The sequence below is a fragment of the Medicago sativa genome, chromosome 2, assembly GCF_051527215.1.
Source record: "Medicago sativa cultivar Bolivia chromosome 2, Bolivia_mono, whole genome shotgun sequence".
Taxonomy (NCBI): domain Eukaryota; kingdom Viridiplantae; phylum Streptophyta; class Magnoliopsida; order Fabales; family Fabaceae; genus Medicago; species Medicago sativa.
This window is the reverse complement of record NC_140750.1, coordinates 74,030,855-74,045,327: the sequence shown is the minus strand read 5'-3', so window position 1 is coordinate 74,045,327 and position 14,473 is coordinate 74,030,855. Positions and strand designations below refer to the sequence as shown.

The following is a 14,473-nucleotide window of genomic DNA, read 5'->3' as shown; positions in this document are numbered from 1 at the left end:
ATTTGCTCAAAAAATTACTATCACATTTGATCATATTTCATATGGAATATTACCAAAATATTACTAATAAAAAAAGAAAATAATAATGTATTGAACAATCAATTGCATGGCCGCACCTGAGCATGTTGTAGACCGTAAATTACCAAAAAGAACCCTGACATTCAAATAGAGAACATTCACGTTAAATAATAATGTACTGAACTTATCTATTGAGTCTTATATATTTCTAAGTTAACGATATATTGAGCTCATATTATTTGAATCTTTTATATTTTTAAGTTAGCGGTTCAGTCCTTTTAGGTTTTACTATTTATATTCTATTTGTAACACTTATTTTGATATGTTATGGTGTTATATCGAAACTCAAATCTTCTTTGTTATTAGTTTTCTGTCTGATTCTCTATAGTTAACAAGTCTTTTATTAGGATGAGATATATGATTGTGGTTTTGTATTTCACTTAAATTAAATCTAAACTTTTTGTTGTTGTTGATGCTTGAGAATGCTTGGTTGTTAGTTTCCCCTGATATATACCTGCTTCACATATCTAAGTTTATCAGGTTAATTTGATTTTCGAATTTACAACAATGTCTATAGATTTTTGTAAAAAAAAAATGTCTATAAATTAGGAAGCAAAATATATAAAAAAAGTATATGCTATGTATCTACCACTCAAAAATTAATCATCCATTTATTATAAGGTCTTCATAGACCTTCAACTTGTGTTAAAGTATGTTTGACTACTGGTTTCATCATTTATGTGATATGATAACAAAAAAGTTAGTCTCATTTATAAAGCCAAGTGGGCTAGAAAACTTGTCAATGTTAAACATAGGCATGTTAATTATCCCCTTTTCTATGTTTTTTGGTCTTTTTCTTTTGGATTTCCCTTCTTGACAGTTTGTTGAGTGTATGCCTGTATGGACGTGCCACCAATTATTATTGTAATGAAATGAAAAACTAATTTTTCCAATATTTTTATTTTAATCCATTATGGTTCAATTCAAACATTTTACAACAGTTTCTCAATCTTCTTCGGGAAATAACCCGCACTTTCAATTTGACTATGTTTCAAAGACTCAACAGATTTCACTTTGTGTGAAATAAACAATAAAATAGTTTTTTAGGTTGGCTTCTTTTTCCTAGTCATACTCACAAGACACAGTGATTTTTCCCTTTTGACACAATTATACAAATAGTGTTTGTTTTGATTAAATTAGTGATAACACTTTTGAGTAATCCAGCTTTATTATAGACATAACCCATTTTGTGCATGGCAAGTAACATCACACCTTTTTTTTGGTTGAAATTGAACAATTCTATACAATATTTGATTTTTGACTGAACTATTCATTATTTGATAAAAACACTGCATTATATCAAATTGAGCATTACGGATATCACTTATGTACCATTGGACTACCAATGTTATATAACACTGAACAATTAGGGTGTGCCACGTGGCCAATATAAGGAAGAGCTAAAGTGGAAAGAGAAAATATATACATTGACCAATGTTATATAACACTGGTAGCCCAATGGTACATATGTGCTACCTCTTGAGCTTATGCGTTGTTTCTTATGATATACCCCCTCTAACTTGTAAAATATGTTAGATTTACAACAAAAATTGTCTTAGAAAAATGTCATTTTCAATTTTCAATGGTGTTTTAATTTATTTATTTTTTCTTTCACAATGATACTTTCTAATAAATATTATGTGCATTATTTCAAAGTTAATATTTTTCACTTTATATATTTATGCAGCTAAAAGTAATTTAGTAAAATCGTTATTCTTTCTATGTTATTATATTTTTTTATACGTGTAAAATGATCAAATATGGCGGTTATTATGAAAAGGAGGGAGTATTTTGTGACAAAATCCATAAAAATCAAATTAAAAAAATCGTTGAATTACAAGTGATTGTAAAAATAAGAAGAAAAAGGCAACAAATTATGAGATAATCATTCCAAATGGAGGCAACTTTCTTGCTATCAACCTCATCATATGTGTCATCATACACCTTTGCCTCTTTTCTCTCTACATTTCCCTCACTTGACCCCACCAATTCCTTTCTCCTCTTTTTCTTTTCAGCCTCCCACAGCAAACTTAATTTTTTATTCAACCTAAAATGTACTACTAGTAAATAATAATAAAACTCACTAACATATAAGATACTAATAAAGAAAAGGAGAGTGACATAGAGATCCCATCTACTAGCATATATCATTTCATATTGTTTAGGGTTAGAAACCATATAATTAAGAAAGCTATAACAATAACTATCCATTCTCTCTTCTTTTCTCTCCAAATTCAAACACTAATATATACTTCTTTCTTCCCATCTTAGTAACCTTTATCACTTTCTCACAAAAACTGAAGAAAAAATGGACAATAGAGAAATTTCAAATGCTTTCCTTCATGAAAACACAACAAGTTCATCAAATGAAAATCCTCCTATTTTAAAGAGGAAAAGAAACCTTCCTGGAAATCCAGGCAAGCTTCTTATAATTCCATGGCTTATCTCTATTTTTCCTTTATACTCTAGTTACTTATTCTTATCTTAAATATATTAAAATTTCAAAGCTAATTAATTATCTTTTTATTTTTACATAATAATTAAGAAGCAAATGATTTTTTATATACAATGTAACGACATCTCTTTAGATTGAAAGGTTGTCCAGTTTCCAACAAATCAAAACACGTGTTTATATTCAATAAATTAATTTTTTTCTCGAGTTATTTACCGTGTTGATATGTGTCCGCATCAATGTTTTGTGTCTATGTTAGTGTTTCATAGATTGTATTCTATGCACATGCAGATCCTGAAGCAGAAGTAATATCCTTGTCACCAAAAACATTGATGGCAACAAACCGATTCGTGTGTGAAATTTGTCTAAAGGGTTTTCAAAGGGATCAAAATCTTCAACTTCATCGACGTGGACATAACCTTCCTTGGAAGCATAAACAAAGAACAAGTAAAGAAATAAGGAAGAGAGTGTATGTGTGTCCGGAGAAGACATGTGTTCACAATCATCCTTCAAGGGCTTTGGGAGACTTAACTGGGATAAAGAAGCACTTTTGTAGGAAGCACGGTGAGAAGAAGTGGAAGTGTGAGAAGTGCTCAAAATTTTATGCTGTTCAATCGGATTGGAAAGCTCACTCAAAGACTTGTGGTACTAGAGAATACAAATGTGACTGTGGCACTATCTTTTCAAGGTAATTAATTTCTGTTTTCTTAACTCTCAGATATGTCATATACTCAAAAAAATTATGTCAAAGTTGTAACTTGTCTAGTGCTCTAAAATGGATCATCATTGAAAGAATCCTTTTAAGTTTATCACCTTTTTGCAGCTATCTTCAACGACAAAAGTTATTAGCTACTAATAGTTTGGATTTTGGAATTATCTAATTATATTAATCTACCTTTCCTTTGTGATTATTATTTCTGTTTTAATTACTTTGACTAATTTGAGGGTTGAGATTGTGGAAAATAGAAGTCTTATATGGAATAAAATAAAAGGGACTTAAATCCTCAACGGAGTATAGTACTTGAAGTGATCGTTACATTTAGAGAGAAAAACAAATCTACTAGTTTTTCTCTCTAAAATAACGGTCTCTAGCTACTATTGATCACTTAAGATTAAAGAGTTGCAAAGTAGAGTGAAGCCTAATTGGATAAATTCTCTTGGATCATACTAATATTCAATAAGCAAATACTTTTCAATTGAGCCGACGCTAAAATTTCAATAGGGGTTTACACTTACTCTAATCTTAACTATAGACAAAAATACACATTTATTATGTCCAGAAGTAAATGTACATTTTTGTTTATAATTTAGAATAGAGGGAATACAAGCTATGACCCTACAACCTAGTTATGTTATACTAATTCTCTTACATTAATTCCCATTTTTTATTTATTGTTGATTACTTATCAATATAATTTGGTGCAACACAGGAGGGATAGCTTTGTCACTCACAGGGCATTCTGTGATGCCTTAGCAGAAGAAACAGCTAGAATAAATGGATCAGCAAATATAAACAACTCATTATTAGGAATGGGAGTTAACAACATTGGTAATTACAACATCATGCAAAATTCTCTTGTCCCAAACATAGGAACTCATTTTTCTTCAATTTTCAAACCAATCTCATGCACAAATCAAGAACCAACTAATCAAACATCTAGATCAGGTTTATCTCTTTGGATGTCTCAAACATCTCATGACACAATATTGACTAATAATAGCAATATGCATGAGATTCATCAACTTGGGTCCGCTACAAGCACAGGAGCAATGTATAGTGCAAATGAAAATTGGGTGTTTGGAAATAAATTCTCCTCTAATAATGGATGTCAAGAGTTAACTAGTTCTGTTTCACTTCCATTAGTTAATAATAACATCGATAATAATAATAAGGATAGTACTACAAACAATGTTGTTAGTGTTCCTTCCTTGTATAGCTCACAACACCAATCACAATCTCATCATCAAACAACCTCTGCAAACATGTCAGCAACAGCTTTGTTGCAAAAAGCTGCTCAAATTGGGACAACTTCAACTGAATCATTATTCCTTGGAAGCTTAGGTTTGAGATGCAATAGTCCAAGTCAAGATCATGGGAATAAATTTTGTGGGGTGTATGGTTCAAGTTCAGTACTTGCAACAAGTGATCTTGGGTCAGCAGAGAGCTACATTTCAGGTGAATTGTCACAAATGCCCCCCATGAAACGACGTCGCATGCAGAATGAAGAGAGCGTTTGGGGACAAACTAGGGATTTTCTTGGTGTTGGTGGTGCTAACCATTTGCCACAGTTCATCAATCAACGGATGGATTTGATTTGATCTTGTATTCATGATGCAAGTCTTTAATTTCTTTGTTATTTTCTAAACGAATGGGAAAATATGATAATAAAAATGAATACATGGTGGATTATTTTGATGTTGAGGTTATTAGGAGTAACGAGGTCAATAGAATTACCTATTCACATTCGATCTTGACAATGCAACAATATTAAAAAAATTAAAAAGAGATTTGTTGATCGTACTTCCGTGAGTCTAAAGATGATATTAATATTTGCAGTTCCGCGTTGAAATATTGATTTACTAAATCAAAATAGAATGTAAGTGTATATTTCATAACTTTTTACACTAAGGTAAAGGTGGGAATTGAGTGCTAGAGGAAGATTGTAAAATTGTTAGAAAACTATATTCAAGGGCTGAAATTAAGAAGAAATATATGCATGCAATGCAATGCATATTCCTTTGAATCCATAAAGCTGACTCCTTTAAAAAATGCTTTAATTTTTTTATAAAGGGAAGGGGGTTTTATGGAGTTGTGGGGGAAAAAGGATATATAGGACACCGCTTTTGGACTCCATTATTGCTCAATTTCATTTCTGTTGTGTTGTAGTTGTTCCCTGTCAAAATGGACTCAAAAGAGAATTTTTCAGTGACATGCTTTTTTACTTGGTTGTAGTTGTCCCCTGTCAGAATGGACTCCATTATTGCTCAATTTCATCTCTTTCAGCACGTTGGTTTGAACAAACCAACCATAGCTACCTCTTAGAATTTTGGGTTGGGTTTTACTCGAGACTATTCAACCCTACAAAATTAACTTACATCTTGTAAAGTGTCAATTTTATAAACTCATTTCAAATATTATCTTTATTTAATATGCGACTTGATTTCTTTCTTTCTTTCTATACAACCTTTATGCTTAACAATATTGAGTCAATGCATGAATATAAGTAGTAGGTAGTCCGAACTGAACTCTGATACGAATCTAAATTGCATGTAGTCACTGAATCACACATTCAATGAGACCATGGATGTTCGATCGGATCTCATTCAAATGGTCACAATTGATTACAAATAATCTAGATTCACTGTGATACCATGTGAGAATTTGAGATCGGATCTAACTTAATCCACAAAATTGGCTTGTCCGATGAAGACGAATCTAAATTGCATGTAGTCACTGACTCCACACAATCACACATTCAATGAAACTATGGATGTTCGATCGGATCTCATTCAAATGGTCACAATTGATTACAAATAATCTAGATTCACTGTGATACCATGTGAGAATTTGAGATCGGATCTAGCTTAATCCACAAAATTGGCTTGTCCGATGAAGAATATCCTTATCATTTGACCACAAATGACATACATGTAGCATCTAGTGTAACAGTCTAGATTATACATAATGACGTGAAAAGCTTTTACTACAATTCTTAGGCATACCGATTATCGTTTGACATTGTTTCCCTTACGCAATAACCATATCATTTATCCAAAGGCAAATCTTTAAAAATCCACATTTTTGGGAAAAAATAAAAGTGATGTATAATCATTAGATTAGAACAATGTCTACATAACTTGTCCCACACCACCACGCTATCATGTAACCAAAAGAACACAAACAAAGTTTTAACGCCGTGAGTGCTGCAGTCAAAACTTAAAACTAAAGAACATAGGTTCACTTTTTTACTTTGCCCTTTTTTGTGAGTGAGACATATGTCTCTTGTTATTTTGATCCTTATGTTTTCTTTCCCCTTTTGATCGATATAATGCAATGAGCAAAGGTTCACCGTTAAATCAAATCCATTATAAGATAATATATTTATCCACACGTGTAATGTTAAACTAGCAATGCAAATGCAGAAGAGACAAGGGAAAAGTGAGATTTCGAGGTTTAAGTGTGAGTGATTAGCACTTCCCCAATTATGAATTGACAAAACATTGAATACATATGAGGCGTGACATATATACATAATGTCTTAAGGTTTTGAGTGAATATATGATGTTTCCCTCCTTTATAATCATGGATCATTGGTTTGTTGTTGCTCTCAATGCTCTTCGAACCACTCAACAACTACTATAAGAGCTTTTGGTTTGGAAGTGTTGTTTTGGAAGGTTCTAGTTAAGAAAGACTTGGTACTTATTAGACGAGTCTATTGTGACTCGACCTCTCTTTACTGGGAACTTCTCTAGTGCATAGTTGCAATATGGATAGAATTGCAATCACAATTTCGGATGTGAAATTTGCGTGAGAGAAAATTGATAGAAGAATCATTTTTTGGCTTGTGAAAAATTCAAGTCAAGGATGTGTTGATACAATGAAGATTACACAAGGTGTTTCTTAGTACGCGGACATTGATTGAAAATGATGCAAAGTGTGTTGTGAGATTACGTCGACGATTGAACAACTTTCAATCAACATAGAAACTGCACCATAAGTTTCAGTCTAATTTTCGACATGTGAAAGTTCATGGAGTTGGTTTAGCTTCAAGTAAAGATTACTTTATGGTGGATTATGATAGTTCTTTGAATGATGATTGCCAGTGACGACATTGACAATATATGTACAATTTTCAATCAAGGTGAAGATTGTTGGTGTTGGTTGAAAAAATATATGTTGAAGAAGTCTCACATTGCCTAGTATTGTAAAGGAAAAGGGAGGCCGAGACTATATATATGGACTATAGTTTTTTTGGTTATATGATGCACTACCCAAAAACACTTTAAACTTCTATATGACTTTTTCTTTTCTTTTCTCTTATACTTATGTTTTTGAGTGTTGTAAGATGTAAAGTGCGGGTGTATATGAGACTGTGGGTGTTTGAGAGTAGTCTATGTGTCGTCAAAATTTACATATAATGTTATTCTCTGATTTTCATTAGACAACTTTCGTGGTTTTTTTTCTCCTACTATGTCAGACTTATCAATAAATGCTATCAAAGTCTTGATTTAGTTTAGTGGAAGAGCGTGAGTGGATTTTGATGTTGTAGTTATGATAATTGCTCTTTAGCTCCCTCAAAATTGTTTACCTTGTTGAAAAAAACTGTCGAAATTTTTCGACATATTCAAAATTTACACTTAAAAATAGTTGATGTGTTCCATAAAAAAAAAATAGTCGATGTGACTCGATCAGGAGGAAAGATAATATCCCTAAAAGCAATTATCAAAAGTTATGAGTATACCACCAAATTAGTCCTTGTCTTTGTACTAAATTCTCAAATTGTTCCCTCACTCTATTAATAACTCAAAATGGTCCATGTCTTTGTCAAAAGTTTCTCATGGTTCCTGACTCTATTAATTGTTTTGCATTTTAAGCCATTAACGTATCAAATAAGATCAAAAAGACATTATGTCATTAATCACTAAATAATTTTAAGACCAAATTAAGGATTTAGTAGAAAGATAAGATCAATTTGATGATTTACTCCAAAGTTATGGACAAAACAAACTAGAGAGGTGCTTTTTTTGACAATGAATACTTCCAATTGACACAAGTAAATGACGCTTTTACACCCAGCAGTAGTTAACTACCGCTGGTTAAAGCGCCGACAGTTAACTACCGCTGGCTTCCAGTGGTTGTTAACTGCCGCTGAGTTCTGCGATTAAACAACACCAGAACCCTCATTTCTTCATTTTCCAGAAACACAAACACATCCAACTCTCTTCCAAATTTCTCCAAACTTCTGCACGAATTTGAGCCCAATTTCTTCAATTAGATTACAAGTAAGTTCTCTTCTTCTTATTTACATGCAATGTAGTTTGTTTAGGGTGTTAGTTTTGATAATTTTGAGCAAAATGTTAGTTTTAGGTAGTTTTAGGTTAGGTTAGAAAATTGAAAATTATGCATGATTTAGACTGTTTGATGGATTGTTTATGTTGTAATTGTTGTTTAGAGACAATGTAGGTACAATGTAACCCTTTAGATGTTCAAGTAACACTACTTATGCTCCTAATTTAGAATGCATATAAGGTGTTTGATAAAATGCATAAGTGAGGAAATCTTGCTTTTTTTGTGTAATTTTTTTTTCAAATATGTTTAATTTTGTAATGTATATATGTTGTAATTATTATAAGCTTGGATTTTGACATTTTTTGGCAAGTTTAAGTATGACATAATATGGTATGTTATATAAAGTTTGATGAATGTGTTATATTAAATTTTATGAATGCCTAAGTTTCATTTTTGATATGTTACATGTTACTTGCTATGTTCAATGCCTTAAAAGTTTTAAATACATTGTATGAATGCCTATGTTCGCCTATGTTCAATGCCTTAAGTAAATGCTTAGATACATTGTATTCTTAAATACATCGGCAACTTATTTATATTTTTTAAAATTTGTTTTGTACAGATATGGCTAGGGATACGGATGAGCAGCAGCGGATTATTAGAGAGGATAGGATGCGGAGAGGTAAAGAGGCGAGTACCGCTAGTGCTCGGAGAGAAAAGAGGGTTGAAGACCTGTATGTCCCTAAGACTCGGAGGAGCAGGGACCCGAGGATGCATGGAAAGGGCTAACAGTCACAGGCACATGTGGATTACTCCTCCCAGGTGGTTGATCCGACATCAGCGCATGATTATGCGGATAAGGGTTTTGTTGGATATGATCGGATGCAGGAGGAGAGCATGTCTTTTCAGCCGCCGCCGCAGGACAAGGCAGAGGATGAGGGGGTGCCACAGGATGTTATGGAGGATTATCTTGAGGCAGATAATCCTGTTCCTGAGGGTGAGGGTGAGCCTGAGGCGGCGACTCAGCCACGACGTCGTCGTGCTCAGTTGATACCACCGTATCCTGCTGGAGAGCCTCCCTTTCCTGGAGGACCTGAGACCACGTCACTATTGTCCGACTACGCGAGACACGTGGCGAACCCTCTTTGGGTGAACCATAATAATGTAAGTGTTTAAATTGTTTAAAATACTTTAAATGTTTTAAAATGATTATTTAAAATATTATGTAGCGTAAGTGTTTGAATTATTAAATATAATGTAGCGTAAGTGTTTTAGTTATTTAAAATAATGTAGCGTAAGTGTTTTAGTTATTTAAAATAATGTAGCGTAAGTGTTTTATTTATTTAAAATAATGTAGCGTAAGTGTTTTAGTTATTTAAAATAATGTAGCGTAAGTTTTTTAATTTATTAAATATAATGTAGCTTAAGTGTTTTAGTTATTTAAAATAATGTAGCGTAAGTGTTTTAGTTATTTAAAATAATGTAGCGTAAGTGTTTTAATTTATTAAATATAATGTAGCGTAAGTGTTTTAGTTATTTAAAATAATGTAGCATAAGTGTTTTATTTATTTAAAATAATGTAGCGTAAGCGTTTTAGTTATTTAAAATAATGTAGCGTAAGTGTTTTAATTTATTAAATATAATGTAGCGTAAGTGTTTTAGTTATTTAAAATAATGTAGCGTAAGTGTTTTATTTATTTAAAATAATGTAGCGTAAGTGTTTTAGTTATTTAAAATAATGTAGCATAAGTTATTTAATTTATTAAATATAATGTAGCGTAAGTGTTTGAATCATTTAAAATAGTGACAATGTCTTATTTAATTTGAATTCAGATGTGGCAGGATGAAGTGGGTTATAAGAGCATAAACGCAGGGAAAAGGTTGAAAGAGCTTGATAAGCCGGATGTAACGCCCTCCTTTTATTTAATTATTTTAATTAGTTTTAGAATATATTTATATGATTGGTATAGATATATTTGTTATTTGGTGTAGAAATATATTTGTTATTTGTTAGAGATATATTTGTTATTTGTTATAGATATATTTGTTATTTGGTGTAGAAATATATTTGTTATTTGTTAGAGATATATTTGTTATTAGTGTATTATTATTATTAAGTGGGGGAGATATATATTTAATTTAGAAATAAATAAGATTATGAGGAATAGAGTAGTTTTGAGGTGTAAGAGAAATAAGAAGGGGGTTAGAATAGAAAGAAGAATAAGTTGTTGGGCCAAAATAGATTTGGGAAGAATATTTTAGTATTATAAATAGAGAAGCTTATGTTAGAAAGAGTTTAACCTAAACCGCTTTTTTGGAAAAGAGGAGAACAAGAGAGAAGAGAAGAGAAAAGTCAAGAGAAGAGGAGAAGACCTTAGGAAAGAAGAACGCTGCTGCTGATTCAGGAATTAATCTAAGGTGAGGGTGAGACAATCTTGCATTAATATTAAGTTGTTAAATCATTAGATTACATCTAACAAATTGGGGAGAGTTTGTGAGAATTTGAGAATTAGGGTTTTGAGAGAGATTTGATGATTAGAAGATGAAAACTTGTTGAATTGATGTAGAAATTATGTACAGACCTTAGATAATCCATAGGATGATTATTGGAAGTAGTTTTGAGGTTAGAACCATGAGATTAGGTGAAATTTGGAGAAAATCTGCATTCAGCCCGAATTTTGATATTAAAACTGGAATTGATCAGTGCCGAATTGGTCTTAGGTGTAAACACGAAAGTTGTAGGTATGAATGTTAGCTTTCTAATGCCGTTGGTCTCACGTCAAAACGATATATAGAACTTGAATTATGGTCAAATTTGCACGTAGGTCACAGTGAATTTTTATGGACTTTCAGCACAACTTTTCCGAATTTAAAATGAAAACTGGTATTGATCGGTACAAAATTGGTCTTAGGCGTAAACATGAAAGTTTTAGATAATTTTGTTAGCTTTCTAGTGGCTTTAGTTTGACGTGAAAATGATGTTTGGTCTATGAGTTATGATGAAAATACTATAGGGAGGTCTTAGCCAAATTGTACGGTGACAACATTCTCTGTTTCATGTTTTTGCGTTTTGTTCATATGTTTCTGTTTTGAATTGATCTTTGTTGTAAACATGAAAGTTGTTGATATTTGTAATACCTTTCCAGTAGCTTTGGTTTGACATGAAAATATGTTGTGGATAATTTATTATGTTTTTACAAAGATACATAGTGAATTATTGTCGATGTTTAAATATGATGTTATATGAAGTTGTTTATGATTAATGAATATGATATTTTAAGATGTTGTTTATTATCATTTGATATTGTTATATTATGATATGACATGGATTATTTATGTGACCCATATGTTGTCAAGATGCTAAGATGTTAAGATGTTAAGACGTTAAGATGATAAGAGTTGTTAAGTCGTCGAGTTGTTATGAAGTCATCAAGTTGTTAAGATGTTATGTTGTCAAGATGTCAAGATGTTAGGATGTCATAGATGTTCACGAAGTTTCTAAGACGTAGGATGTTGAGTCCATGCATACTCATTTAAAGATGAGGGCTCATGCCCTGGAGCTTTTGCTCAACCACGACGATGGAGCTTTTGCTCAATAGCGACGAGGGCTCATGCCCTAGGAGTATATTTATGCTCAAAAGCGACGAAGGCTTATGCCCTAGATTGGTACCACATGCATTTGCATTTGTCAAAATGATTCGAGATGGTTTAAGACGTTAAGAGTTGCATAGTCGAGTCGAAGTTGTTAAGATGTTAAGTTGTCAAGTTGTCGAGTTGTTAAGATGTCAAGTTGTCGAGTTGTTAAGATGTTAAGATGTCAAGTTGATGAGCTATTAATGAAGTGCTTTATGAATGATTATGATGCTTAAGATGATGAATGATTTTGATGTTTATGATGATTGATTATGAAGTTTCTTATGATGATTGATTATGAAGTTGTTTATGATAAGATGCTGTGTGATTTATGATATGATGCTATGTGATTTATGACAAGATGCTACATGTTTATTAATGATGATATGTGATGATGTTAGTGATATTTATGATGATATATAGGATGTTATGATTAAGGTGATATATGATGTCATGATTAAGATGATATATGATGTTTATGATTATTTATTATGATAATATAAGATGAAGTTTATGACTAATGTAGGAAGATTTAATGATACTAGTTATGAAGTTTGAGTTGTTAAATGTGATTGATGAATTATATGCTTAATATTGTTGCTGGTGAAATCTCACCCCTCTGCTTGGAAATGTTGTTCTTCATATGGGTAACTTGCAGTAACCAGGATTAGTTGCGGTCGTGAGTGGACTCCTCACAAGTGTGTCTTAGGTGCTCTGATACGTAACCGGATGGGATTATGTCTTCTATTTCTATTCCTTACGTATTACTTATGGATTTTTATGAATAAATGTTGAACAAGACTTATGAGATTTTTACGTTGAGGCCTGCGTGCCAAAGATTATTTTTATTGTTGAACTAATTTATGCTGCGAAGTTTTGAATTACTTATGTTAAATGATTTTGAAGAATAAATTGTTATTTATTCAGTTTACGAATTTTTGAGAAGTGTAGCATTCCGTTTAAAGTTGAAAAACTCTGATTTATTTATGAAATTTTTACGTTGGGAAAACGGGGTGTTACACTGGAGGCGGGTTTGAGGTGGTTTTGGGAGCCTGTGGAGGGGTCTGGCCTCCATGGTTTGATACATGTTGGGTATTCGATTGTGACCCATGCCATGATACGTGCTCTATGCGAGAGGTGGCACACGGAGACCAATAGTTTTCATCTACCTGTGGGGGAGATGACGATCACTCTGGACGATGTGCATAATCTCCTACACATTCCTATTTACGGCCGCATGCTGGAGCACGACGAGGCGATGGATAGGGACCGTTCGATTGATCTGATGACCAGGTTGTTGGGCATGTCAGATGCTGATGCCAGAGCTCAGGTTAGGGATGAAGCTGCTGGTCATATTAGTTATCCCGCACTGAAGCGTGTTTATGAGCAGCACCTGACTGAGGCTAGATGACTTGAGGATCCACAGTCGAGGGAGGAGATGCAGGAGAGAGCCAGGAGGAGGGCGTTCTGTGTGAGGAGTTTCCTTCTATATCTCGTCGGTTGTGCGTTGTTCACTAACAAAACGAACAGACACATCGACCTGATATATCTTGATTGCATGGCGGACTTGGGGGCGATTGGGAAGTGGTCATGGGGAGGGATGACCTTAGCCTACCTCTACGATTATCTGGATGATTCTGTTATCTTGAATAACAGAACGATGGCTGGCTCTACGACTCTTTTTATGGTAATATTTATCTAAATTTTCTTTATGACTATCGTCCGGGATGTGGCTCACATAGCCCGAGATATTGTGGCCAGGCAAGCCGAGATGACCAAAGAGGAGATTGTCCAGGAAGTCATGCGGATAGCTAGTGCTACTGAGCCTGCACTTACTTATCAGATTTCCAGGCGGCGCAGGGGGCAGCAGAGGCAAGGTAGGCAAGGCTGATTAGTATTAGGATTTTTTTATGTATTTTTTGACTATGATGATCATGATGTATTATTATGACATGTTCCATACATTTTCTTATTTCTATGACATATACGTATGTTCGTTTTATATCATTTCTTACCATGTTCCTGTTAAATATTGGATGAATATGTTTATGTATTATTAGATGAAAATTTTATATGAAAATGAAAATGAAAGTTAAAATTGGTTAGGAAAGACACTGAAAGATGGAAATGAGCTTCTGAAAAATGATAAGCACGTAGCGGCAGTTAACAACCGCTACCTTCAGCTTCAGCGGTTGTTAACAACCGCTGGGTCCCAACGGCTGTTAACTGCCGACGTATAATGGAATGTTGTTAACTACGCTGAGAGTATTAAGGTCATATGTCAATAGGAAGTTTTCATT

At 33.1% G+C, this 14,473-nt stretch overlaps 2 protein-coding genes across 2 annotated transcripts; both read left to right on the top strand.

Moving 5' to 3' along the window:
• The first annotated feature begins 2,170 nt into the window (after positions 1-2,170).
• LOC146950618 (zinc finger protein MAGPIE-like) lies at positions 2,171-4,946 on the top strand. The gene is made up of 3 exons (XM_085746561.1): positions 2,171-2,495; positions 2,822-3,218; positions 3,961-4,946. Exons 1-3 carry the CDS (start codon positions 2,387-2,389, stop codon positions 4,847-4,849), a joined length of 1,395 nt encoding a protein of 464 aa, XP_085602687.1. The 5' UTR covers positions 2,171-2,386; the 3' UTR covers positions 4,850-4,946.
• A 4,218-nt stretch (positions 4,947-9,164) lies between these two features.
• LOC146950617 (uncharacterized) lies at positions 9,165-9,716 on the top strand. The gene is made up of 2 exons (XM_085748654.1): positions 9,165-9,263; positions 9,363-9,716. Exons 1-2 carry the CDS (start codon positions 9,165-9,167, stop codon positions 9,714-9,716), a joined length of 453 nt encoding a protein of 150 aa, XP_085604780.1.
• The last annotated feature ends 4,757 nt before the right edge of the window (positions 9,717-14,473 follow it).